A 27,657-nucleotide genomic window follows, 5' to 3' on the forward strand; every position below is an offset into this window, starting at 1 on the left:
TCGCCAATTACTTCCTTATATAGTTGCTTCTGGCCTTGTGATAAATTCGGTATTCCTTCTCCGTTAGGTAATCCCAATCGATTTCGTTGGATTTCAGCATCCAATATATTCAAATTATGTGTGTCATTGATTTCCCTCTCGGCAGATCGATTGGTTTGCTTAGTCATTTTTATGGCATTGACCAAGTCCACGTCATCAGGAGTTAGGATGACACTCTATAACCATAAAAGAGTTTTCTTAAAACTATTAAGATCTATATTTTTCAAGACATACCTTGCTACAGAAAATAATAGCAGCAATCTCCTTATATACCACATAGAATATTATGGGCATCACAATCAGGAAACCAATCAGGACATACCACAAATTCAATTCTGGAGAAGGTACAATATATTCGAATTCGGCTCTCTCTACTAAATATGGTGGAAAGAAGAAACGGATAAGCTTGTATTTTATCATGCCAGATGTGGTATTTGGAAAAGTTTTCATTATAGTCTTAAATTTCAACGACCAATGAGAATCGGCATCTGGCCAAATTAATTCATCCATATTGTCTTTGGACAAAACAAAGCCGAATTATCAAAATTTAGATGGATAGTAGGAAAACCGCGTTATTTCTTTAAAAATAAATAAGTTAAAAAGGAAATTAAGTGTGTGAGTGTGTGTTACTTGTTTTGTAATACAAATTTATAATGAAGAAAATGTCTTGTACTTGAAAACAAATGTCACTGACTACTTAGATCAGCTAGAAACTCTTATAAAACTTTTCGATCGAAGTCTATAGCTCACACATTTGACCAGAATGAAGTTTTATATACTTTTTCTTTCTTGATCACCAACAACACGCCAACAAGAGTAGTTAGTAGGAGAAAGAGCCACATTTTGCACATAGAGTCAAAGATCTTTAAATTTAGTTAAGGCTAGGTCTTTGGCTAGGTTTGGCCCGTTCAGGGCTTTGCCTGGCTGCGTAATAAACATAAAATTCAATTTTCATTAAGATGTTGCCTGATCCCTTGCCAATTTACCGTTATATGGCCAGGCAGCAACAGCAGCAGCCACATAATATCTCTCACTCATTCCACTTGGAAAGTGGCCCTAGGAAAAAAAAAAGAGTATTTCAATAATGAATTCGAGATAAGCGCATTGGCTTCACTTGTCTATGTAGCTTGAGGTCCCCGGGTCCATTCACTCGCACGTCTCTGTCGTCTCTGTCGGTCGGTCGAGAGTTCTATCTCGTTTCTGTACAGTGTGCGCCTAGTTGGATGGGCAAACATTTGTTGTTGTTTAGGAATTTGCAGTTTTATACGAAGCAATCGCGCAGTGAACCGGACCAGGCCCAAAGGTTTCGCAGCATCTCGCTCATGTGAGCAATTTTCTCACATGGCAGGCCACAGAGTCCGAGCCAAGTGAAGCCAAACCGAAAGACCAAGATCAAGCTGCAGTCATAGTCCCATTCCCAGTGCAGACGGCGACGACGACGCAGCCAGTCAAGTTGTCCCTCCAAAAGTTGTAGATTTAAATGAACATGGAACACTGGCCGGTCGGACAAGCAGACATTGGCTAATGCCCAGACCCATGCGTGTTGATCGCCACCCCGTTCCTGTTCCCCAGACCCATACCCGATTCCGATCCCTATCCCGATATATACCGATTGCAGTTAAGTTGCCCATAGCTGACACCGTTGACGAACATCATTATGAGCTGGCCGCCACGATGATGAAGATTAGCGGCGTCAGGCGATTCAGATTGCAGATGCATCCGCCAAGTTGTTTTTCTTTTACCAAAAACAAGTTTACCCGGACCGCCGACTAATGTTGCTGTTGCTATTGCTGTTGTTGTTGTTGCAAGTGCAGCGGCAATATTTAAATTGTTTTATGCATCAGAGTGCTGTTAACTGCCGCTGCCCCGGCCCCAGCTCTAGCCCCCCACCTCAGCCTCTCTCAGCTACCCACCAACGCCCTCTCCCTCTGTTTCTTTCTATTTGTGACTGGGCCAACAACGCATGTCCTAATGCGAAAGGCTATATACATACATATGTACATACATATCTATGTATGCAAGTTGGCTGAGACTCTTCTTATTTGCTTCCTAGTTGGGCCAACGGTTTGATTTTTCTATTTTTTATTTGCTGCCCGACTGTACCTGCTTTAAATTTCCGTTTATGCCTTTTGAAAGCTTGTAAAATGTTAAATGAAACTTAAATTTATTACTTTGGCATGCTGCGATTGAAGTTTGCACATGGCCAAAGTGGTCAACAAGATAGTCAAGTACTTATGTATGTACATATGTTTGTATGTATATATATATAGCCTCTTGGCTAAGACTACTGTGTGCCCAGTAATTTTCTGATTGCCGATCAAAGCAACAAATTTGGCGTAACCGTAAACTGGACGACCCAGTACCCAGATCGGTTAATATATAATGGAAAAAGGATTTGCTTAAAAAACCAAAAATTATCGGTTCAAGTTTACTTGATAGCTCTACCAAGAATTGTGATTTAAAATTTTTAGATAGATAACTATTTATTACTATTCTCAATGTGAGTATATCACAGAGTTCTATTAGAAATTTTAAATCAGAATTATTGCCAAACTTAACGTTTTAAGTCTTGTGACAATAAAAATTAAAAGTTTTTCGTAAATTTATTTAGGTTGGCATTAAAAATTTGAAACTTTAAAGCCTTAATTAGTTTCCCAAATGATTTAAAAAATTGTCAGCATTAGGGCTTTTATAAAATATCGATTTATATAAGATTTATATAAGATATCGATATGCCGATTGAGGTTCTTTTAAGTGTCACAGTGTTAATATTAGTAAGTTAATGTGCTTAGAAATATCAAAATAGTAGACTACTTTTATAACATTGCACTTGAATAGCTTCAAAATTTACAATACATAGGTTCATCTTCGGACTAAACTTCGATAGAAAATGATATATCACTTTAAATACTTTACTTGCCAATAAAGTTTTTAACAGCTGACTTAGATTCAAAATATATTCAAAGTTTGGATTGCACATTACAATTTTTTAACACTTTCAAGACCGACAACAAAAATATTTAATTAATAATCAATAAACATAAATAAAAAGAATAACTTTTATTTTGGTGGTCTGCATAAAATTGTTCCATATGGACAATGCTAAACTAGAAAGAGTTAAAATGGCCTAAAAAAATGAGAAGGTCATAAGGGAAATACTAGAGAAATACTACTACTGTTCCATATGGACAATGCTAAACTAGAGAGAGTTAAAATGGTCTAAAAAAATGACAAGGTCATAAGGGAAATACTAGAATAGATGAATACTTTTTTTTTTACCAAAGAAAAAGGAAAATTCGCAACATGGTCAACCCTTTGTCACATGGCCAGGCCACTCTACTGCTTTTGCTTTAGTTAAAAAATACTTCAAGAATATTCGAAAGTTCGTCCTTAAATATAACTTGGCTTTAAGACACTAACACTATTTATATGGGAGGCGAACTAAACTAAACTTAACTATATTGAAGTTAGAAATTAGAATTTTTAAATTAAGATCATGGTGATATTTTTGCCAACCGCCTGACATATAAAATAATTATGTAGACGAGTTTCCTTTGGAAATTGTTTTCATTGTTGTCTTATCCGTTGATTGTTCTACCAAAGACCTTATTTGTTGGCCTTTTTTTTGTGGGTTTTAGCGTTGTTGGTTGTTGTGATTGTTTTCATCCTTGTTTTTTGTTGTATTTGCTTGGGCATCTCGGGCTAAATATGGACATTAAATGCAAAATGAGAGCACAACCACAAATAGCAACAATTTTCCACTTGACTTGAGCGCTGCATTTAGCGAGTGGGCAGAGATATGCTTGAAAAGGCATTTAGGAGTAGTCATAGTCATGGGAGCTGATGGAGGTGGAAGGGAGACGATGACGATGATGATGATGCTGATGATGCTGGCGGTGGTGGGACCAACCATTGGTCGTTCTGCCCACATTTGCCTAAAAGGAGCCCAACTCTCGAACCTGTTGTCTACTGAAATGTAAATCTTGATGGTAATTTTAATAGAAAAAAAAAAAGAAGATAGAACAAGAGAAGAGGAGACGAAGAACCGTTGCTTAGCCCAGCATAAAAAAAAAGAAAAGGCGCTGGGCGTAGGAAAAGCTGGCTAACTAAGCGCTGGCACGGGATAACACTCCAACAGCAACAGCAACAGCAACATGGGCAACATCGACAAGAACAAGAACAACAACCACACACACAAACACACACACATACACACGTATATAGATACACCCATGCGAGCAGGCAAAGGCAACACCTAATGTTTATTGTACTATATAAAATGGCAGCATTTGCAGTTAGGCCAAGAAACCAATCCGCTTGCTGCTTCTTCGTTTTGCTGCTATTTCCTCTGCTGAACGCATTCCTTTGGCCAAAGTGGCTGTTTCTCAGGTACATTGGCCCAATCTTGTCCTGCTCTTGGCGCTCTATGTGTGTGTGTGTGTGTGATTCTCTCTCTGATGGTATGTGTGTGTGCCCAGCGCCCGCTGAGTGGACAAACCAGATATTGATAACGGCTCTTCGATGCTGTTACTTTGGAGCCGCATTGCTTAGGCCATAGCCGTAGCTGAGACTAAAACTGAGGACCTATCATGCAATTGCTGCTGCATTCTGCTGATGTTGGCCTCACACACAGCATACACAACACTTTGCTCACTTTAGGCCGGGGCTGTTTGTTTTCGTATGGAATTAAATGCCCGCGCGCACAGGTGCTGGCCAGGGAAGACTTGTCCACGTCGTTGGGGATTCAGGTGCAACACTAAAGCTGACTGCATTTTATTTTGCAATTATTTTGTAGCGCAGTTTATACTGTAGTTGTTGGCCATGGCTTTGGCTTTGGCTTTGTCTTTTCCACTCTATTCTACTCTTTTCTTCTTTTTTTTCTTCTTTATCAGCTGCTTGGCCATCTTTGTCGGCCTGGGTGAAATTCTAATTTTTACAACGCAGCTGCGCGCCAGGCTACAACTAGCCACCTCCCTTTGACTACCTCTTCCTGGTCGAATCTCCATCCATACACCTCTCCGTTGGTGGCGCTGTTGGTGTTCATTACGCAAGAGGTGAATGGCACCACAAAACCAAATCGCATTTTGCCCTCAAGTCATGGGCATTAAATCAACCAGAAACTTGGCCGCTAATTGGTGCAAAAGTGTTAGGAAATGCAGGCTTAACAAAACCAAAAATGAAAAAAACAGAAACTACCTCAAAAATTAAGCAGAAATATAAAAAAAAATTAACATTTTAATTGCTTTTTGTTGGCAATTTATATAAAAAAAAAACCAACGTAATCAATTAATGGCTAAAGTTTAACGATTTTCTTAGCTATAATTTTCAAGTGGACATAATTTTGCACCATCTGGGCTATAAGTCCTTTATCTATCATTAGTGGAAAATTTACTTTCTTAACTATAATCTTCATGTGGCCATACTATTCTAAGGGCTAAGAACCCTTTATGATATCTACTTTATGTGGTGCCTTATTTGCTCTACTAAAAACCCAATTCAAAAGCCTTCTAATTGTTCGGAACAGAGTAAAAAAAAGGAAGAGCAAAAACTCAACGAAAAAAACTTGAAATTCTTGCTAAATTGTACTACTTCAAGTCTTCTTTTTTTTTTTGATTTTTATTCGTATTATTTATGTAAAATTGAAATCATTAAAAAGAAATTCACAATAATAGCTATTAACTAAAAGAAAAAAATAAGATAACAAACGATGTATCCGCTTTATGGCTCTTATGTAAGCATTGACGAAAACAAAACCAAAAAACCAAAAAAAAAAACATGTTTGAGTTGGCCAAAATAAAGAAAACGAATATGCAAAAATCTAAACGCTTTCCGAAATAGCAAAGGTCGGCCACTAAGCATGACAACAACAACAACAACCAACATCGAACAACATTTGGCGAAGGTTGTTCTCATGCAGCGCAGAGCGAATCGAATTCATTAAAGCAAACGCCATTTGGTTGTAGTTGTAGTTGTAGTCCAAGCCATATCAGAAAACTAAGTTAAGATTATGTATAAAATGGCAATAATTAAAAACAATAATAATAGAAATACAAATCGATGCAGCTTGGCAAAATTTATTACATTTCAAATAAAGGCAACAGCAATAAGGTTGTTTGAAACGAATTTTCTATACCATTTGATTAACAAATTAAAGATCCCACATAATCACTCTGATTTCTATATATGCTATAGTCTCTATATTTTTGAGTAATTTCAAGGGACAAATAATCTAATGTTCTGTTGATATATATTCCTAGTTTTGTGATCTCATTTTGGCAGGGTATTTAATATACAGATATAGAAATAAAATCAAAAGCGCAACGCAAACTTCCGTATTTGCCAAATTGTTGTTGCTGCTGGGAGACGATATTTCGCTATAAATTACGACGACCTGACTGGGCCAGGGGTGGCGATGGGTAACGGCCGAGGGCAGCGCGCATAATTTTGGCAAAGTTAACGAAGGTCTCTGAGACAAATTCGGTTGGGGACCCACTAGACCAGTTTTATTTTATTTTTTTTTCTGTTTTTTCCGTTTTTTATTTTCTTGTTTTTGTTTTCTGGGTTTTTGTTTCAAATTACATGCAAAGCATTCGCAATGCAAAACTTAAACATTTATTTTATTTCTTGTTGCTGGCGACTGACTCTGACTCTGACTGTGACTCGGACTTGTCTTCCTGCGTTTGTGTGAATCAAAATTTTTAAACAAAATGCTAAAAAGCACAGAGAGATGGTTTTGTCTGTCTTTGATTGTACTGTAGATTTTATACACTTACTTCTAAGCCAACAAAAATAAGTACTTCGGTGGGAATTAAAGGGCAACATATCTGTAGAGTTTTTCATAAGAATCTGTTTCATTGAAAACCCTTAGCCAAATGGGATTTATAGGGAACTAAAACTTTATACGAATTTTTGATCCATATATAGAATTCCTAAGGTCATATCTGAATTCTATATTAAGAACTTTTTACATCGATTTATCTATAGAGCTCTTCATGACAATCAGGGATTCATAGGAAACTATCTATATTTATTTTTAAAATTATTTAAATATATCGATTTACCTATAGAGTTTTTTGGTCATTCAGGTTGATTGGCAATCCAAAGGCAAATTAGATTTATTGGAACTAAAATCTTATATAGAGATATTTCAAACAATCTGTATCGATTTATCTTAAGAGTTCTTCATGAGAATCAGGTTGATTGACGAGGTTTAGCGAAAAAGGATTTGTATGAAACTAGGACTATCTATATCTATATTAAGAACTTTTTATATCGATTTATCTATAGAGTTCTAAAGTTCATTCAGGTTGATTGGCTGTGCTTAGTCCAATGAAATTTATAGGGACGTATTAGTCGTATCTATATCTATAGTTGTAATATTTTATTAGCATATACTCTGAATAGATTATAAATCTTTCTCTCTCTATCCTGGTCCTAATTCATATTAAATTCAATATACCCTTTTAAAAAAGTGTATAGTAAAAGCTTAAAAAAGATATAACAAAAAAACGCATATTTGTTGCTGTTTTTTTTTTGCAAACTATAATTTATTTTCAAGGGCAAATGTGCGAATATTTGTGTATTTGAGCATGTGTGTGTGTGTGTGTATGTATATGTGTCTGTTGTGTAGTCGTCGTTGCATTGCGTTGCCATCATCTGAGAGCTCTTAATGCTCTAACAAAAAAAAAAAGATATATGACAACTTTGCTATAAACTTTGACTCAAACAATTGACAAATATTGCCAGAACAAAATATTTTTATTCAACTTTTGAACCAGTAATTTATAACTTTGATGAAATAAAATCATAACCAAAAGGAGGTAAATAGAAAGTAATGGCATTTACTTGAGAACTCTAAATGATTATTTTCAATAGAATTATAATTTTGTCATCCTGATTTCAAAACATATTTTAAACACGATTCCCCAGAACTCAAAGCTGTTGCTTAGTACAATAACTAAAAACTAGACAAACAGTTACTTCAATTACTTTTACTTTGCAGGTTTTTGAAATTCAATTGAATTTTAAACAATTCTAGAGTATTTTATTTTCGTTATTTTGTTTTAGGTTTTATGCCTTTTGGATTTTGGTTTAAAATTTTTTGTTTGAGGTTTTGTTCTTGTGTGTGTGTTTCTTTCTTTTTTATTTTTTTGGCAATTTTCGCTTGGTACTTTTAATAAATTGCGCGGCGCCAAACCCAAGCGCTTCGTTTTCAGCATAAACTCAACTGAAGCGCTTTAGATTTATGGGCAAAGGCAATTAAATTCATTTAAAGTAATTTATGGGCACCTCAAAATACTTGAGGGTGACATAATTGAGCGCCATCAAGCCCTCCCAGCAAATGTCTTAGCCCAATAGCAAGTATCTAAAGATAGTTATCGCCTTAGATATAGACACTTGTTCTTACAATGATCAGTTCAATAACCCGCAAGAATTATTAAATTTCAGATGAAAATTGGATTATTTGGGGCTAAGTAAATTACGCTCATTTTGTGGATGGGGGGGGGGGGGAAGGAAACCTAAACACAGAAAATGGGTAAACAAAAAAGTTTTGTAACGCGCCCCCCCAAAAGGCAGGCAGCGTGTAATATTTTCATTATAATCAAAATGCGGCGATTAAAGCCATATTGTTCTCGATCGGATAAGGTGGGCATATGGACGTCATGGGTGTAGTCAACTTTCAAAATGATTTACTTGACTCAATTAGTATAAAAATGTTCTAAGAGAAATCCAAGTTTTGACTACTTTAATGGGGAATCGATGAGTTAAATATTGATTCGATTGAAAAAAGGGGCGAAACTATTTTCACCACACGTATGGCGCCCTAGTTTTACAGTTTTTGCCCATATCTACACATATATCTATAACTATAACACGTATTTGCTTTTTTTTAACATAAATTCTTTCCATTTTTTTTTTTTTTTTTGGTAATTCGGTACTATTTGGGGCTTGCCAAAAAAAAAAAAAAAAACTCAAAAATTCAGGGCAATTATCTGGGTTTATTTGTAAAGCATATATAGTTCATGAATTAAATAAAACACATGTGGGTAAACTTTAACATTTTGCTAGATAAAATTGTGTATAAGTAGAATGTTGATTACGCATACGCAGTGTGTGTTATGTGTAATATACTTGTACTTGATCACCCTCACACCTCAACTGGCAATTACCAACTGCCAACTAGCAACTCGTATATGTGTGTGTGTGTGTGTGTCGCTAACACATACAGTTTAGCACTGGCTTATAAACCGATTACATTTTTTTATGGCCGAAAAAAACAAAACAACAATCCGCAAATTGTTTTCCTTCATGCAAACAGTTTGTATTTGTATGTGCAATTGCAATATACATATACATACGTATGTACATGTCTGTAAACAACAACAATAACAACAAAGCAGCCAGAAAAAATAGAAAAACTCACTTTCGTTTTGGGGTCTATGGCTAAACGAACTGACTAGTACTAACACAGTGTGTGAATGATTGATACCTTAGATAAGATACGACGTGTGGTTTATTTTTTTTTTTTTTTTCTAGTCAATGGACAGGTCAGGTGCCCACTTTGGGTATTTTATTATTTTAGTTTTGATGTGATGTGACAGTGAAATTGATGAAACAACTTTATGAAATTCATATGTAAGCTCAAGAGCTAGTACTCGATCAGAGATATATAAATCTGTTCAATATACCCAAACCTTTAGTAGTTGTTGTACAAGTTTTGTATATCTTTAGTAAAACATGTAAACGTTTTTCTAATAGAACATGGCTCAAAATATAACAAGAATAGAATTACCTCCCCTAACTCTGATCAAATATGTATCTTTTCGAATCTTCTTTCTGATTAAAATAGGTCTTTTTGAGCTCATCTCTGATCATAAATGACCCATTTTGTTGGGAAATAATGTTACCCTAGTCGCGGCTGCTCTTAAAATTGGATTTGTACTCTTCCTTTAATTATTTTTGACTGTTTTTAGAGTCATAATATCAGTCACAGAATAGACTTACATTTTGTCTTTGTATTTTACATATGTATATAAATCAGATTATAAGCATATGAGTTAATTTCAAGTCCTCTTTTAATCAAATACGCAAAGAATAACAATTCAAATACGCAATATTAATAACAAATAATAAAAATATTTAAATTTTGCAAACAAAATTAAACAATTTAAGCTTTTGGAATAAACCATTTGAAATAATAATAATAATAATGAGAAACACCTTTCTCCTCTTCACTCAAAAATGGCTTAAATTCAAATAAAAACTTTCCATTTAATAAAATTAGAAGAAAAAGAACTAGTATTAAATGCAAACTATTTCATTTTATTTGCCAAAAATATTATAGCAATCTGAGTTGAACGAACCGAAATAAAGTTTATAATAGATCGTGATTCGATGATTTGAAAACAAAAATTTGAAAACCTCGCAACTTTCTTGTAACTCCCTGACCCTCACATCGCTATGTTCAATGTCAGGTTTTGGCAAACATTTTATTTCGGTTTTTTGTTTTTTTCAGTTTTTATGGTTTTTATTTGATTTTGTTTCTGCTTTTAACTAACTAACATGTAATGCCACAAACGAACGAATGAACGAACGAGGCAAAAGCGGAAACCGAAAAACAAATGCAAACAGGCAAAGTTTGCTTTGTCGTTTGTTCATTGTTGGCCAAAAAGAAAAGCAAAGCAAACGGTAAGGCGAGCGCCAAGTCGAAAACGTTTGCCAATGATTACGACAAAACGGTGAAACGACCTTGCCAATTACTGATGGCACCCGCTCCACACCGCCCATACCCGTTCTCAGTCCCAATCCCGATCCCGGTCCGGGTCCCGCATCGAAACTGGAACCACTGTTTGCTTATGCACAACGCATAGCTGAGTAGGTGAGTGGGTGAAGTCTGAGAGAGTCTGAGTCTCAGTCTGCGTTCGAGTGAATGGCCAATGTTAAAGGTTAAATGCGAACCTTTAATTTTTTTCAATTACAATCTATTGTACTTGTGCTTGCTCTTAATTCATTCACTAAGAGAGAGAGAGAGAGAGAGAAAGAGAAACACCATGGCAAGAGAGCGTTGCGCTAGATAAAGAGAGAAAGAGAGAGAGGGGAGCATCACCCAACTGAACAAAAAGAGCTTGCAAATAATTAGCGCAAATTTAACGCTCGTTGCTTTGGCATTCGGATTTTGGTTTCGGGGGGGGCTGAGTGCGTACACGATCGCCGGCAGCAGCACAACATTTCTGTGCGTGTGTGTGTGTGTGTGTGTGTGTGCGAGTGTATCTATGAGATACAGCTGTGTATCTTTGGGCGTTCAAATTGTTTTACATGAGCAAAGGAGTGTGTGTTTGTGTGTGTGTGTCTGCTGAAGAGGCAAAGAGTAAGCGCGCGCAAAAAATCATATATGTATGTATGTATTTTGTGTGCAAAAAATTGTTGAGCGACAGTTAGGCAGGAGCGGTCTTTATTATTTAGGTCAATTGGGCTATCAAAATTTGTATATTTGTTTTAAAAATAGAATGCCTGATCTATTTAGATTTAGCATGATTAGTTCAAATTTATGTTCGATGAGATGTAAGATGAATGCTTCGACATTGTTCTATGGGGCGTATGAAGATAACAAATTACTACTTAATTAATTTTCTATTATTTCTAAAGGAATAAGAAACTATTAATAGATCCAACTTTCAGTGACTTAATGATGTTCAGTAATTAAAAATTATTAAATATTATTTATTAATATTTATAATATTAGCACCTCAAAGTACAAACGCTTTGAAATAAAGAAATTTGTCCCAATTATCAGTAATGGGACATAATTTATCCTATTTGTTCTACGATTTATTCGTCTTTTATCTTTTCTTTGGTATTGTATATTGATTAAAATTTAATATCCTATGATAAGATACAGTTAACAGGACATACTGAATTTTTTAAAGGATACAATTTTTATTAAATTGTATATTAAAGTGGTCAAAATGTATGAAACTGGCAGAAATAAGCATTTCCGACCCCATAAATTGTATATATATATATGTATTCTTGATCAGCATCAATAAGCGAATCAATCTAGCATGAAATAGACCTATTTACTCTATTGATACTGAAATCTGAAAGGAAGATCATTAAAATATGTAAACTAAAAGAAAAACTTATGAAACGAAACTTTTAACAAAAAAGTTCATTCATCTTAGAATAATATACACTGTAAATTACAGTCTGTAATAAAGCTTATTTAAAGGGAAATGATACGATAAATAATATACCCTATAAAAGTTAGGTACTTGAGAACTTACGATAGAAAAGCATCTAGAACTTATAAAAAAATTATAAACTTAAAAGGATTTCAAAAGGATATGTAATAGATTAAAATGTGGAAATGCCTCTCAAAGACCTTTTTGTTAATAGAATCCGTTCCTGAATTTAAGCTGTGATCTTCGTTTTGGTTTGCCATCTTTTGTGTAAGCTTTTTTTTGCGAAAAAATTTACGCATTTGATGCCGTTTGTAAGCAACCCCCGATTACTGTCCTCCCCTTGCCGTTCAAACAAAGTTGTTTGCTGATATCTCCGAGTAAAATGTGTTTAAGTGTGTGTGTGTGTGTGTGTGTATAGTCGGTAGCAGCGACAGCACTTCTAAAGCCACTTAAGTGGTGCGCACATGTGCCGCAAGAACAGAGCATCTTTACACACACACATACAGAGAAAAACCCACACACACACACAGACACTGACACAGCTGGCATAGGCAAACCGGCATAGGCAAGAGCCCAAGTTTGAATCTAAGACACGAGCAAAGTCGAGAACGTTTCGCGATCGTTGCCCATCTAAGTCTAAGCCTATTCTAATGCAGAGAGTAGTAAGACCAGCCAGAGAGATGTTTAGAGGGAGACAGAGTGACAGGGAGAGACAGAGAGAGAAAGAGAGAGGGAGAGAGAGTGATTGCAACTCCAGCAATAGCTACAGCTCCAGCATTTGCCACATGCGATGTTGCCTGGCTCTCCTCGGCCTGCAATTGCTAGTGGTGCTAGTGGTGCTGCTGCTGCTGCTGCTGCGACGCCAACCGAAGTTGTTGCTGGACGTGTTCTTTTTAGACTTTTAGCATTATTTGCAGCATTTGCAACGAACACTCGCTAAAAACAACTGCAACCGCAACGTTGTGGCACGCGTTTCTATTGCAAATAACAAGAAAACAAAAAACACAAAAAAAAGAAAACAAGCAAACCAAAAAAGCACAACAAAGGAAACAAGAAAAACCAAAATAAATAACGTTTCCAGCAATTGTGAATGAACTGTGGCAAACAATTTAAGATTCTCTCGATCAATAAGGAATCCAAAAAAAAAAAACAAATTGTTTAAACTGTGCAAAAACAAACTTTATCCTTATCGATAGTGCAACAACAACATGTGCCGCGCTTCTTGAACTTTGCCAAACTTTGCCTTAGAATCTCTACAAAAAAAACAAAATCAAAGAGTATGTGGTTCACCTTTTGATCATAAGCCCATTAAAGGGAATTAAAGTCAAGTGTAATGCAAAAATTCTAATATTCTTTGAATTTTATAATTGAAAAGTGGGAGGTCCCCTCCCTCCCACCCTCCCCCTACCACCTTTCAAAACGCAGCCCACCTATTTAGATTGTGTTCCTAGTAAACTTGTATTTGCATACAGGCTGGTTGTTAGCCAATAACAGACCTAAAACTTCCTTCAAATGTAATGCAATATGAATGGAATAAGTATGCAAATTCAACAAAATATTCTTTGTAAAACCTGAAATTCAAAATTCCAATGAAAAAAAGGTGTACAAACAACTTCAAAAATAAAGAAACCAAAAACAGGCAACGACATCTCTTTACAAAGACCAAAAAGGAAGAAGCAACAACAAGAGCAACAACAACAAAAACAGCTGATGATCACGATCTTTATCATTATAATTCGTTTGATATTATTATTGAATGTCTAACATGTGAGGAGCACATTTTTTTTCTCAAAAAATAAAAAGGCTGCTGCTGCTTTTGCTTGGATTTCGGTTTTGGTTTCGGTACATTTTGGTTTTGGTTTGGTTTTGTTGCTTTGCTTCTTCATGTTCTTGTGCTTAATTTTTCAGACAATTCCATAGAATTAAAATGATATGGGACCTGGGGGATGATGTGCCCGATGAGCATAAGCAAAAACGAAATGAAACGTAGCCAGAGAACCAAAAAAACAAAACCTTACATATGTACATCCTACGTATGTATGTATGTGTGTATCTACCACATAAAAGATATGATGAAAAGCAAAGGCAAAGCTGTCGGCTACTAGGTTAACAGGCAAAAAAACAAGGAATCAAATAAGCGGCAAGCAAACCAAAGAAATTCGCAAAACAACAACAACACACAAAAATTGCTTGTTTGAAAGCGAAAACCCTATACAGATACAGAAATCTATATATACAGATACATCTACAAGATATACCTATATGGGAAAGAGTCACCCCATCAAAGATATTAAGATACTTGGCACACAGATACAGATACAAACATACAACATCCAATATGATCAGTGTGTAAGCGATTCAAGGGTAGGGCAGGCAGGCAAGGCAGGGCAAGACAAGGCAAAGCGGCAGGCAGACCGGCAACGGCAGCGTTAAACGTTGTTGTCGTGTCCAAAATGCCCTTGATCGTTGCTGTTCGAAATGTCGCAGCGGCAGCAGAAGAAAGAGATAGTTCCGTTGCTGCCAGCAGCGCTGTAAGCTTTGCCGTCCCTTTCCATGCTCAAAAGCGAATTTTTGTATTTTGGCAACACAACACAAAAAGCAAAACGAGTCGATCTGCTCGGCGTTTTTTTTTTTTTCTTCCTCCTTCTTCTTTCCTCATTTGCTCTTTTCTTTTTGTGTATTATATTTATTTATTTATCTTGAGTTTTGCGTGTGTTTACTTGGGGGATATTCTAGCTAAGGGTTTGTCGCATACTCGGACAGTTGTCGCTGGTTACAAATCTATCTCATAGATACAGAATTCTCTCTCGCTCTCTATAAACTATTTCTTGTTAAACAACAATTATTAAATAAATAAATTTTATTATACGTATGTACATACCGCGTGTTGGCTGCAGAACATTACAAATTTTCATTATTGAAATTCCCGAACTAAGAAATAAATGTGCAAAAAAAACAGTGTGTGAAAGATACATAAAACGGAACAATTTCATACAATTTGTGATCCATACGATATATAGACTGCGACTCTGATGTGCAAAATATATTCAACAAAGTTAACTAACTAACGGCAAAACTCAAGGCAAATGTTGTAAATTTGCGGAAATGACCAGGTTGGTGTTCTCAAAGCGATCAAATATTATTCGTTTAAATCAAATGTAATGTGGACAAGTGGCCTCTTTCATAAGATATAAACCCAAAGGACATATCATTGCTCTCACATTATACATATGTAAGATTTTCCTTAAAAGAAAATATATGTAGGTACGAATATATCCCTGCAGTCCTCGGTAAATCAAGTGGCTGACCCCCTAAGTCTAATAAGTTTTTAATATTTTGTCATAGAACTTAACAGATAATAAAATCTAATAGTTTTTTTTTTGAAAATATTTTTATGTTGGGAATAAGAAATGAAACTTTTTAACCTATGTCAATTTACTAAATGATCCAAATGAAAAAAAATGATCATTATTAATGATTTTATAAAATATTGAGATGTGCTTTAAGCCACTCTTAAGGTCTTAGAGGGTTAAGTCAACTAGACAACGAAGATCCGAGTTCGAGTTAGGTTAATAGCTTGTCATATTCTGATAATTATATATCGTAAATAATTATAGTAACTAGCAAAGATACATATTTTAGATTTTATTCTATGTTCTGAATCAAACTGAAATATTTACCAAATAGATAAGCATTTGACCTTTATTATGCTGATAAGTTTTTATTAACAAATCATCCAGAAATATTTTTTTATGAATTTTTTTTTAATTCTAATCGCATTAGATGAATTTATGTAAAAAAGAAATTACTTTTAGCAAGAAATTGTTAGTCTTTTCACAGAATTCCATTAATAGATAGCTTAAATTTGAGAAAATTGATAATGATTCAAAATCTTTGGTTTTTTCTTTTCAACATTGTCTAGTTATCTGTAAAAACATAATTTTTAATTATCTGGAGTTGTTTCGTTTGCGATTTCGAATAAATTTATTGGAATTGTAATAGATGTCTGCTCAACCATTGAGTTTCAATTATTTTTACTCATTTTATTGTTTGCCTTTTGCTGATAAGGAAATGTTTCAATTTTGACTTGGATTTTAAACCCATTTACGTTTAAAAACGTTGCGAAATGAAAACAGAACTGACGAAATATATTTAAATAAGAATAAATCATTAGAATGATTCATATTTCCTTCACGTGGAGTACTCTTGAGTTATAATCGCATTATTTTAATGAATGCATACGTTAGACTAATGCGTCAGCATTTGTATTTTACTCAAATTCATATGAGTTTTAAGCCTCATTAATATAAGATATTATAAATCTAAATGTATTCAATGCCGCACAGTGGCTCTTCGACCTAAAGTTAATGGCAAAAATTTGCAAAGAATTTGTATTCTGAATACTTTTTTAGTATCAAAATTTGATTGGAAAAAAAGTGTAGATATTAAGGGTGAATGAAATTTTTAATTATTCAATCATTATTATTTTAATTACTATTATGAGTTTCAATTTTTGTTCTCCTCGAATAAAGTTATGAAGCCAAAACAGATTGATTATTAGTCATTAGCCAAACTAAACTTGGTATTAGATATTAATCTGTTGTATACAATAGAATCTAATTTTATTGGCTAGTTATATAGTGTAAATCGCATAGTTAATAAATATTTCTATAAATTATATTCGTTATTAATTATCTATCCAGCTGGTGGCACTTATTCCTAGTGTGTGTGTGTGTGTGTGTGTATGTGTGTGTGTCTCTGAGTGCTTCAGCGACTATTGCTAATTGCCAAAAAGTATCTGTTTGCTTCGCTGCTTTGGCGCGCCCTAGCTTTTAAATTGATTTTGTTTTTTTCTCGTTTTTTTGTGTTTTTTTGCAAAGCCATTAAACATTTGAGCTTGGATACAGAAAAGTCGTCTGCCTGCGCCCATATGGTCAATGTAGTAACTGCCGCAAAAAAAAAAGATCGTTGCCAAATCAATTCCAATTTAGTCAACGGCTTGTGAAGGACAACTGTGACTTTGCTCGATATTTTGCCATAGATCGTGTCAGATCATGGTGTCTGTATGTGTGTATGTGTGTGTGTGTGTGTGCGGGGGTTTAGTTTTGAGGCATGTCTAAATAGGAGCAACTGCAGCAGCAAACAAGCCATGTGTCGACGTCATCAATTTAAAATAGATGAAAATACGCAATGCATGCTAATTGAATAATTTCTGAATTGTGGCACCTACAAACTGCAGCAACAGCAACAGCAACAGCAACTTGTCATTTGCATTTTGTCAATTACATACTAACAACTAATTTAGTTTGTGTTGGTCTTGTTGTTGTTGTTTGCTAGAGATATTTTGACAGCAAATTTTTTGTTATTGTTGCGCATGCGCAGGCGTTGATTGTGATTCCAATTTCGACTACTCATTCGGGGATTGTTTTCATTATTGTTAAGTGGGTGGCAAGTGAGTGTGTGTCTGTCTGTGTGTTGTCTAATCAATGCAAATGCACATTTTTGGTCAATTCAATGTGTAAATTGTAAATTTATTGCATTTTAAATACATTTGTTTGGCTGCGATTAACACACAAATGACAAAAGTATCTGAAACAGAATACGATACCAAAATGATGTCATCCCAATAGTAGCAGCTGCTGCTGCAAATCTGTGACAGACATGCAGGGTCAGGTTAAAGTTGAATCATTTGTTTATTTCACAACACGATTTTTCTTTTTAGCTCACATTGATATGCTATGGAGTTGCTTGTTCGTTGCTAATTAATTGAAAGCCATTTTATCGCTCACAAAAGCCGACTGGCAATCAATTTCCAACCACAATAGACTCTAATGCGTATTATTAACATGGACATGGACATTGCAATATGAGCATCAAAAGCAACAAAAGCAACAAGAGGCAACAAAAGGCAACAGCAGCTTCTAACTGCTTTTTTTATCTTGTCGTTTTTTGTTGTATTTTGTTTGGCATTGCAAACACGCCCAGGCTCTTGGCGAAAAAGTCCTCCAAAACGACAAAAATATCAACTTTAATTTTTTGCAAGATTCTTTTTGGCGTTTTCAGTTTCGCTTTTTTTTTGTATTGTGTGTGTGTGTGTGTGTGTATTGCCCGTTGGCTTACAAATAAACTGCTTTTAACCTTGAGCGAGCGCATTTAGTTTGTAAGTCACGTCTAAGTCCCCGCTCAAAGGTTTTGACAGTAAACGTCGCAGTCGCAGTCGCCGTCGCAGTTGACGTCTACTGAGACGCGCAGGCGCAAAGCCCAATCCCAAAACCCAAGCCTCAGACACGAATACACACACACACACACACACATACAGATAGAAAACGATCTCCGGCAAACGTCTGCATTTTGTTTTTGCCATTTTGGCAAATTTTTGGCGTGCCTCGTTTACCCTTTTTGCCAAGTTCTTGTTGCCAAGATGTATATATGTCTATGTATGTATGTGTGTTTTTATTTTTTTTAATTTTGGATTTTGTAAAGTGGCTATGCCGCTTGACCAAGTTGATTTTTGCACGCCACACGAAAAAGGTTAAAACATGTTTTTGAACTAGCTATTTCTTATGCTGTTATTTTTTGTTTTTTACCTTCCTCTGGTGTCTGTGTTAACGTGGTTTCTAATGGCCTACTACATTTTGTGGTCTTACCAGGCTAATGTCAAATACATATATTCAAAAGAAGCGATTATGTAATAGACATTAAAGCAAATTCAAGCAACTATCTGTCACATCTACCTACCTACCAAAAAAAACCATCTGCAGAGAATTTTAGTCAAATGCTAAACAAATTGCAAACAAATTTTAGTAACTAATTCGCAATTCTCTGTAGGTGCAAAAGTTCTCATAGATTCTCATTGACAGTTTGGCTTACATCTCTCTACCTCTTTCAACAGTTTTGGCAACACGTTTGGCCCAACAATTTCAAATCATGTTACACACTTCCGTCAAGTAAAAGTTTGCCTATTCAAAAAGTGTCATATTACATTAGGATATTGATGGGAAAGTTATCATTTATCAATACTGTTACTGAATTGAATTTAAATGAATGAGCAACAACTACACAATGAAATGAATGAGTGTAAGTTAGTACTTATCAAATCTCTAAAAATACGTAACTCTGTTTAATGAAAGGCAATGAATTGAGTGTCAAAGCATCGAAATGTACTAATGCACTCGAATCATTCTAATTACTAGTCAAAATGATGATACTTGAAAACAAATGTTTTATGTTATGGACAACAGTTTTAAATATCATTTACCTTTACTAATTCAAAGTCAGTGGATTTGTTTTGTTTCTATATCATCAGAGGCGTAGAGAAAGAAGGGCAGGTCTTTAGGAGTGAATCGGATTAGGGATTTTTATATGTTAAAAGGTAACTAAACTAAACCAAACTAAACTATATTCAAATTTTGTCCCTTGCTTCAAATTTTGCCTCTACAGTTGTGTATAATATTAATTGTATTGATTTAAAGAGTCTATAATCAAAGTCTATATGAAATATATGACTAATCCGAATTAAAAATCAGCCATCTAAACCAATTTTTTAAGGCCCAATTTGTTTCTCTCCTACTTTATTTAGTGAATTAGTATTAAAAGTGTAAATTTGTTATATTGGTAATCGTTAATTGTCTAACATTAAATGTTAAACAAGATAAAAAACAAAAACACACAAACATACATACACAGAAACATTAGAAAAACCATGGCATTTACTAACTAGTACATTAATTAAATAGATTTTTAAAATATAAACAAGAAAAACCAGCGGCGAATAGCAACAAAAATTTAACAGCAAATCAAATTTTTTGGGCAAAATAGAAGAAAAAAAAAATGAAATAATAATAAAATGATTTGAACAAAAAGAAAAATTAATATAAACATCTTTTTTTTTTTATTGCTTCGTCTTTGTTGTTGTTAGTGCTTTTTATTGTTGTTGTTGCTTGGCTATTTCGGGTTTTTTATGTATATATATATAGATGTATGTAAGTAGCTATCTGTGTGTGTGTGTATAGAGGTCTATACGGTTTTCACATCGATTCAGTTACACACACACACACCAACACATTAGCAGTTCTTAGGTTGTTAGTGTGTGTGTGAACTTTAAATTAGACGAGGCACGACAACAACAACAACAACAGCAACTGCGGCACATGCGAGCAGACCCTAATAAATTTCGCATACTTTGCGAATTTATGCTGAGCAGCAGCAACAAAAACAACCAGCGACAGTTGTTGCGCGCGATAGAGAGAGAGAGGGAGAGAGAGAGCGAACGTCAAACCCAAAATGATGCGAGGGCCGCTGCTGTTGCTGTTGTTGAATGTCGTCAGCAGCAGCAGCAGCAACAACAACAACCACAAAACTCACTCTAATGGCGTCGCCGTTGACTGCATTTGGCAAAATGCTGCCAACGTAGCTGCTGCTGCTCACTTTTTTTTATTTCTTCTTACTTTTTTGGCGTTTTTCTCTCTGATCTTCTTTGCTTGATGTTCAAGGACAAGTGCCCCGTTTCAGCACTAAAACTGAAGTCGTAGACGGAGACGGAGACAGAGACGAAGACGGAGATGAAGTTGAAGTTTGCTGGCAATAATTGGAATTAGTTTAGATACATACACACTTACATACATATATACAGTTTATTTAGCTAGGGATAGTCCTACACATGCATTTAAATAGCCTCTCCATAATTAAGTATACGCCTAGTGTGACCCAAAATTGACTTAAATTTGTATTCATATGCCACATTTAGCAAAAGTAATTGATGAATAGAGATACAGACGATGATTTCTCCGTTGGCTAAGCTTTTAGCAATTCATTGTCTTATTTTTTATTATTATTATTTCTCCCTTTTATTCTCTCTTTTTCTTTCTTTTGACGTTTCTTTTTTTTTTATATACGATCTTTTTTTTCTGCGCTTAATTTTTGCATGCACGTTTTGGCGCTGACCTTGAAATTTTTTCTTTTTTTCTTTTGTGTTTGCGTTTCTTTTTTGTGTGTTCCCCGTTGTTGTTGTTGTTTTTATTATTTCTTTTTATTTAAATTTTACACACACGCACACATTTATATCTATGTATGTATGTATGTACATACATGTACATACTTTTTACGTTACTCTCTGCCTGCACAATGTCGAATAGGAAGCGATAATAATAATAAAAATAACAAAAAAAAACATACGTACATACATACATATGGAAAAAACAACAACAAAAAATTAAGAAACTCGCAAATTACTTCACAACAAACTACAACAACAATTGATTATGCACATGTATACATACATATGTATATTCCATTTACAAATACATACAAAGAGAGAGCACACGCTTGTTTATTTAATACTCATATTTAATTTAGTTATTCTGTTTTTGTATTCAAATTGACGTTTCTGGCTAAATCAGGTGGCATTTAATACATTTCTATATGTATACACAGGCGTAGCCACAAAGACTAAGACAGGGGGTAAGAAGGGGTGGGGGGCTATAAACTATTAGCAGCATAATCGATGGAGTGACTCAGCAATAACTATTACCATCAATTATGGCTAATCTTGCATAAAAAATGACTTTTGTTTAATCAATTTGTCAGACAAGTGATAAACTTTTTCATAAAACATTTTTCCACTCTATGTTTAAATGGCTAATGATAAATTTAATCTAATGTTATGACCTAAGAAATTGCAGTCTAAGTTTAAAAAATCTGCTAAAACTACATCAAAATCCATTTTTTTAAACAATCAAAAGTGATTTCTAACATTTAACAACAAATTAAGGTTAACTTAGATAATTTAAAAAAAAAATTAAGAATTGAAACGTAATATCACATTTTATGGTTAACTACAATTAGATTACTGACATCATTCAATGATTTACATATACAAATATTTCAAGGCTGTTAAATTCACTATTTGTTTTTCTATTTTTGATTCAACTTACATTCATTCCACTCCTAAATCTACAAGCAAAGTCACACCCGTTCTACAAGTGACTAAAATCAAAGTGTTATGAACCACATCCAAAGTAAATTCTCTAATACAAATAAACAAATGATTTGTTTTCATTCATTTAAATGTGTTAAACAGAGTGATTATTGTTACAAAACGAAATAAGTCCAAGTATATATATCTACGTATGTATATCATAGTAAAGAACTAAAAACAATTAGAGCTTGGATCGAACCTAATTGATGTCCTTCAAGGACAACTTCAACCTCCAATGGTTATGACAGCAGCAAAATGAAGTCACACAAATTTCTTTAACTCCTTCTTTGCCATAGCTTAAACAACGTCTATGTATTAAATTATTCAGCTAACAATTATTATAATTTACTGCTAATTATAGCAGCTAGAAACATATTAATGTTAAAGTAAAATTAATTGAAAATTTCATGGGAAATATATAAAAAATAATGTTTGAACTGAAGATTTCTCGTTACACAATCCCCAAGCAAAGTTGGCTTAATTATTTTCTATCATAATTTTGTTCTACAGAGCCTTTTTGCAGCCTCATTAAAAATTGTCGCCAAGTTTTTGCACCTGTCGACAACGATGGCTGCCACCTTCAAAAAAGAAACAAAAAAAAAGCAAACACAGAATACGCAACAACAATTTGTAGCAAGTGAAGAGGCTACAAGATACATAAATACCAAAAATATATAGAAAATTTGTTGTTATCTATTTAGAGAAAAAATTGAAATTGAAAGTGATGCTGAACGGACTATGTTTTTAATTTAGTTGAAATTTTGTGTTGTGCTTTTGTATTATTTGTTTTTAGTTTTTTTTTTTTGAAAAGTGCTTTTCTTGTGTATTTGACATTTACTTGAGCTACATTTTGGTACAAGTATTTCGGTTGTTATTAATTTGACCTAAATTCAACTGACAGACTGAGAAAATAGAGTGTACACAATATATATGAATAACGTTTTGGTTTAAGATATTTCAATTTGTTTTTTTTTTCGTTTCGTTTCGTTTGAGTTTTAGGTGTTGTAAATTGTGAGTCAAGTGAGTAGAAGAGTCCTCTTGTTAGTCATTCTTCTTAGGGTAATTTGTCAAGTGGGCAACAGTGGGCAGATTCATTTTCCAAATGCCACTTTTTCTGACAGTTTGCTGTGACAGCATTTTCCGCGTCATTAGCCAGTGTGAAAGATGAAAGCGAAAGTTGCCAAAAGATGAAAGTGACGGCGAATGCAATACCCAATACAATTTTAACTCGAATGCAATGGAGAAGCTGATGCATTCTCCCCCTTTGCTCTCTCTCTGTGTTGTTGCCAATTCCGACAATTAACTCAAGTGTCAATTGTTAACACTTTTCAATGACTATTAAATATGCCAATTTGTGTTTACAAGTAAAATGTATAATGTATGTTAATATTTACTTTAAAAAAAAAACACACACAACAAAATCATTTCTATTAAGATGTCAAATGTCTGCTTTAGTGTGCATGACAACACACAGTGCGTATAATTAGTTGCATATTGCGCATACGCCGCGTAATGCGGCCAACACACACACACACACAAACACACACCAAATAGCGGCCCAGTCTTGTAATTTATCATTTGACTTGAGCAAAAAAAAAAAAAAAAAAACAATCTTCTTCTTGTCTGCTGCAATTAGAAATTAAATATCACAACAGACAAAAGAGCCAACCAACAAATGCACCACAAGTTTTCAGTTCGGAGGGGCCAACCTGTCGCAAACACAACAACAAAATAACCGCAAAAAATGAGCCGCAAATGCTCATGACAGAACGAGTGCAGAAAGCGAAGGCGTTTATTATATGTCTTGGCCCAAAGGCCGACAGTGCCTCTCTCTCTCTCTATGTATTTTGGCCATTTAATTAATTTCTGGAGTCTGCCCACCCACGCTAGAAAGACGCTGCAATGCTGAAATGCTAAAATGCTTGTGCACATCTCATAAAGATGCACAAATTATGTCTTATTGAGTGCGAAGAAAAAATGCTGCTGACAAAAGTCAGCTCTCCTTATTTTTATACCCTTACCCAAAGGGTATATAAAACTAGTCATTTGACTAGACAAAACATAAGATAAGAAGATCTGGCTTATAAATTGTCAATACTTAGCTTAGAGAGAATAAAAACCGGTCTTTTGTTTTTGTTCAATGAATTTGAAGAATCCACTCAATGGATTACAAATATATAGAACTATAATATTTGAACATTTTCAAATTTAGTCCATCTTGTAAGCATTCTCTTGAATTCTTCTTTCTCACTTTGTTAAAAACCTCAAAACTTTGTCTAAAGATCTAAATGATTATAATTATAATGAGTTATTAACAACTGACATGCCGATTATCAAATTCTACTTTTGGCATTGTTAAAAGTTAAAAGAAAGGCAACTAAATAGTTGAATTTTAAGTAGATTCTGTAAGGGTCTTCTTGGCATAAGTATTTCCACTTTGTTCTAAACACACGAAACCCAAGAAGACACAAATTTGAATAAAAAAAAAGTGAATGTATTTTGGTTGTCAAATGATGTCTCAATTTAATTGCATCACAGGAAGTGCCGTCATCAAAATTTGTTTATTTTTTTCGTTGGACACTCAAAATGTTACATAGTCGTTCATTCTGCAGCTGCTTGTTTTTTTATTGGATATTTTTTTATGACTGCAAAATTTATTTGATTCGTTTGTTCATTCTCATTATGTGTGGTCAAGAAATGGAACAAGTTAACTTTTAGCACACTCTCCTACACATGAAAAGACCAGACAAATTAGAGAAGTAAAACAAAAGAAGAGTTGTAGCATAGTGTAATTAATATTTATCACATTTGAATGAGGTTTCCATATATGTGTATATAAATCTTTAGCCCCTCCATGAATCACAATTCACTATTGGCAGGCAGTTAGCTTCCTTTCCTCACCTTCGATCCCTTGGTCGATGTTCACTTATGATAAGCTGCTCAGTGTCTCAGTTTCAGCATTGGAAATGGAATTGGCTACTTTTACTTCTCGCAAGCTCTCCAGACAGGGCGTGTTGTGCATTCGTCTGGACAAATGTGGCATATAAATTAATTGAGTCATGCCAGCAGACTTAGTCTTAGTTGGTGGCGAGCTCCTTCAGGTTGCATCCTACATACAACATTCAACTGTTATGAGTCAGTCAAGCCAAAATTTTTGCGCATCGGTAAGCCACTTACAAGCCAAGGAATTATGGCGCGTGGCTGCAACTTGTGGCAGCGAAGCGTCAACAGCAACTTTCAACTTGCGACTGCCAACAGAATGTGAGAATGTGGCAAAATATGCAAGTTGTGCAAATCAGAAACAAAAACGAATCGTAGCAACCGCAACAGCAGAAGCAGCAGCAGCAGCCGCCGCAGCTCGAGCAATCATCATCAACTCTCGTGGTAACTTTTAAGGGTCGCACAGCAGCAATAATAATAAGAAGAAGAACAACAACATAGAAGAGTTTGCTGCATCAAGTGGCAAGTTGCAAGTGGCAAGCAGAAGACACATTCTTCATTTGATACTTTGCTTTGCACAAATATTTTACATACATATTTTTCTTTTCTTGTTTACTAAAGTTGTCTTATGAATGACATGTAGATATCAGCAAACGGTTTACATATCCTGGGGATTTATTACAATATAGTAATTCCATCTAAAAATTTGTGAAATTTTACATGAATACCCTTACTTTGGTTTACAATTATCAAAAGATTCGACCTATCTGTAGAAAATAAAGAGAATATTTGTTTCTTTGCCATAAGATATCTTTCCTTTTCGCATTCCTCCATGATTTTCCATAACCTGTCAATACAGTCAAGCAATCTTATTATTCTCCTAGTAAGGACAAATCTATAATAAAGAACTCAAACCAAAAAAAATAACATATATGATATCAATAACCCTTAAAGAAATTACCTATTTGATCCCATGTGATCATTCTCTCTAAATTAATAGAACATTTTTAATATTATTTAATTTAAATTAGCCAAATGATCATCAAACAATTTTTATGTCAGTGAAATAAAATTTCAATATAAATTAATTGGCATAATATTATGGTTAACATCTAAAACAAATTCAAGCAAATTTATTATATATAAAAAAAAAACTATTGACCTCTGAGACTCTGACAAAAAATACAAAACCAAACACCAAAAACAAAAAATTTGCATAGATCATAAAAACAAAAGCAAACAAAACTTACATTTCCATGTAAGCCTAATTAATGCGCCTACAACCACAAACTTCAACAACAACAACAATAACAAAAACAAATAGCAACAATTTAATATTGTTTTTCAAGGTTAAACCAAGTCAAAGCCAACCAACAACAATAACCAAAAACTAGCGAATTTGTTGTAAAAAAAAAACGAAAAGGCACAACAAAATAAAAACCCAATTTTTCAAGTGCTCTACGCACCAACACCAAGAGATACACACACACAAACACACACACACAACAACAACAAATGGATTCATCATACTATTTAGGTATTCAACATTGATGTTTACATCGCCAATATATTTGGTGGCACCTCCATATGCGAATGGCAGGGGCCGCGAGGAGGAGGGAGGGGAATGGAAATTCGAATGGGAATCGAACGCCCTTTACCTTGCTGACACACATTTTATGTTAAACAGTCAAAGGCAACGGCAAAAAAACAACAACAAAAAATGTATACATTTTGAATTTTTACCAGACTTGAGGACTGAGTTTGGGCGAGGGAAGGGTCTTTGTCTGCCGAAAGAGACTAATTTGGCAATTAAATAAACGGTGAATTATTGTTTTTTATTCGGATTTTAACCTTGGCAAACATTTACAGCTGAGATCGAAGCCAACTCACGCAGACGTCATAGGCATAATTTTACATTTCCATAAGCTGTAAGCCAAACTCTATGTAAGTTGGCAGAAAATATACCTATAAATAGAATAGAATTTGCTGATCAGATAATTTGTATTCTTTAAATAGTTTTTTGTTTTTATCTTATACATATTCAAACAAATTCATAAGTTTAAGAGCATTTGAAAGTCCCTTTGCTCTTTATCTTTAGGAAATTTTTGTAAAAGTAATGAAAGGTTTATCAAAAACAAATAATTTGCATAAAATGCTTCTCTCTTCTCTCTCGTATGTGGGACAAATTCATGAATATTTACTTTGTGCGCCAAAAAAAGGCAAAAAAAAAGATGACTATAATATATTTTCTAATTACAGACAGATAAGAAAGGGCCAAGGCGATATATAAACTGATAAAAGGCAATTAAACGTTTCTATCGGGCCATCCATTAATCATGTCAGACCAATTTTCGGGAAATTTGGCACCCCCTCCCCCAGCCTCGTAACATTTTGTGATAATTTTGTATGTAAACCTTAATATATAAAGATGATTCATAGATATTAAAGCCAAAAAATATGCCGATGGAACTACCTTTTAGCTATTGCTTCAAAAAAGAATGTTAGAAAATAAGTTTAAAT

General features: G+C 34.4%; 1 protein-coding gene across 2 annotated transcripts in view; it reads left to right on the plus strand.

The window, feature by feature from the left end:
* LOC6651205 (sex determination protein fruitless) overlaps positions 1–27,657 on the plus strand; it is a 150,967-nt gene that overhangs the window by 71,510 nt on the left and 51,800 nt on the right. The window contains exon 1 of one of the 2 annotated variants that reach the window (XM_023179991.2): positions 15,142–15,334. The exons of the other annotated variant lie outside the window; for it this stretch is intronic. Coding sequence (XP_023035759.1) covers positions 15,327–15,334 — 8 coding nt within the window. The 5' untranslated portion in view covers positions 15,142–15,326. Of the gene's footprint in view, positions 1–15,141; positions 15,335–27,657 lie in introns of those variants that run through there. 2 annotated transcript variants of the gene reach the window in all.

Source organism: Drosophila willistoni, chromosome 3R (assembly GCF_018902025.1).
Source record: "Drosophila willistoni isolate 14030-0811.24 chromosome 3R, UCI_dwil_1.1, whole genome shotgun sequence".
Lineage (NCBI taxonomy): Eukaryota > Metazoa > Arthropoda > Insecta > Diptera > Drosophilidae > Drosophila > Drosophila willistoni.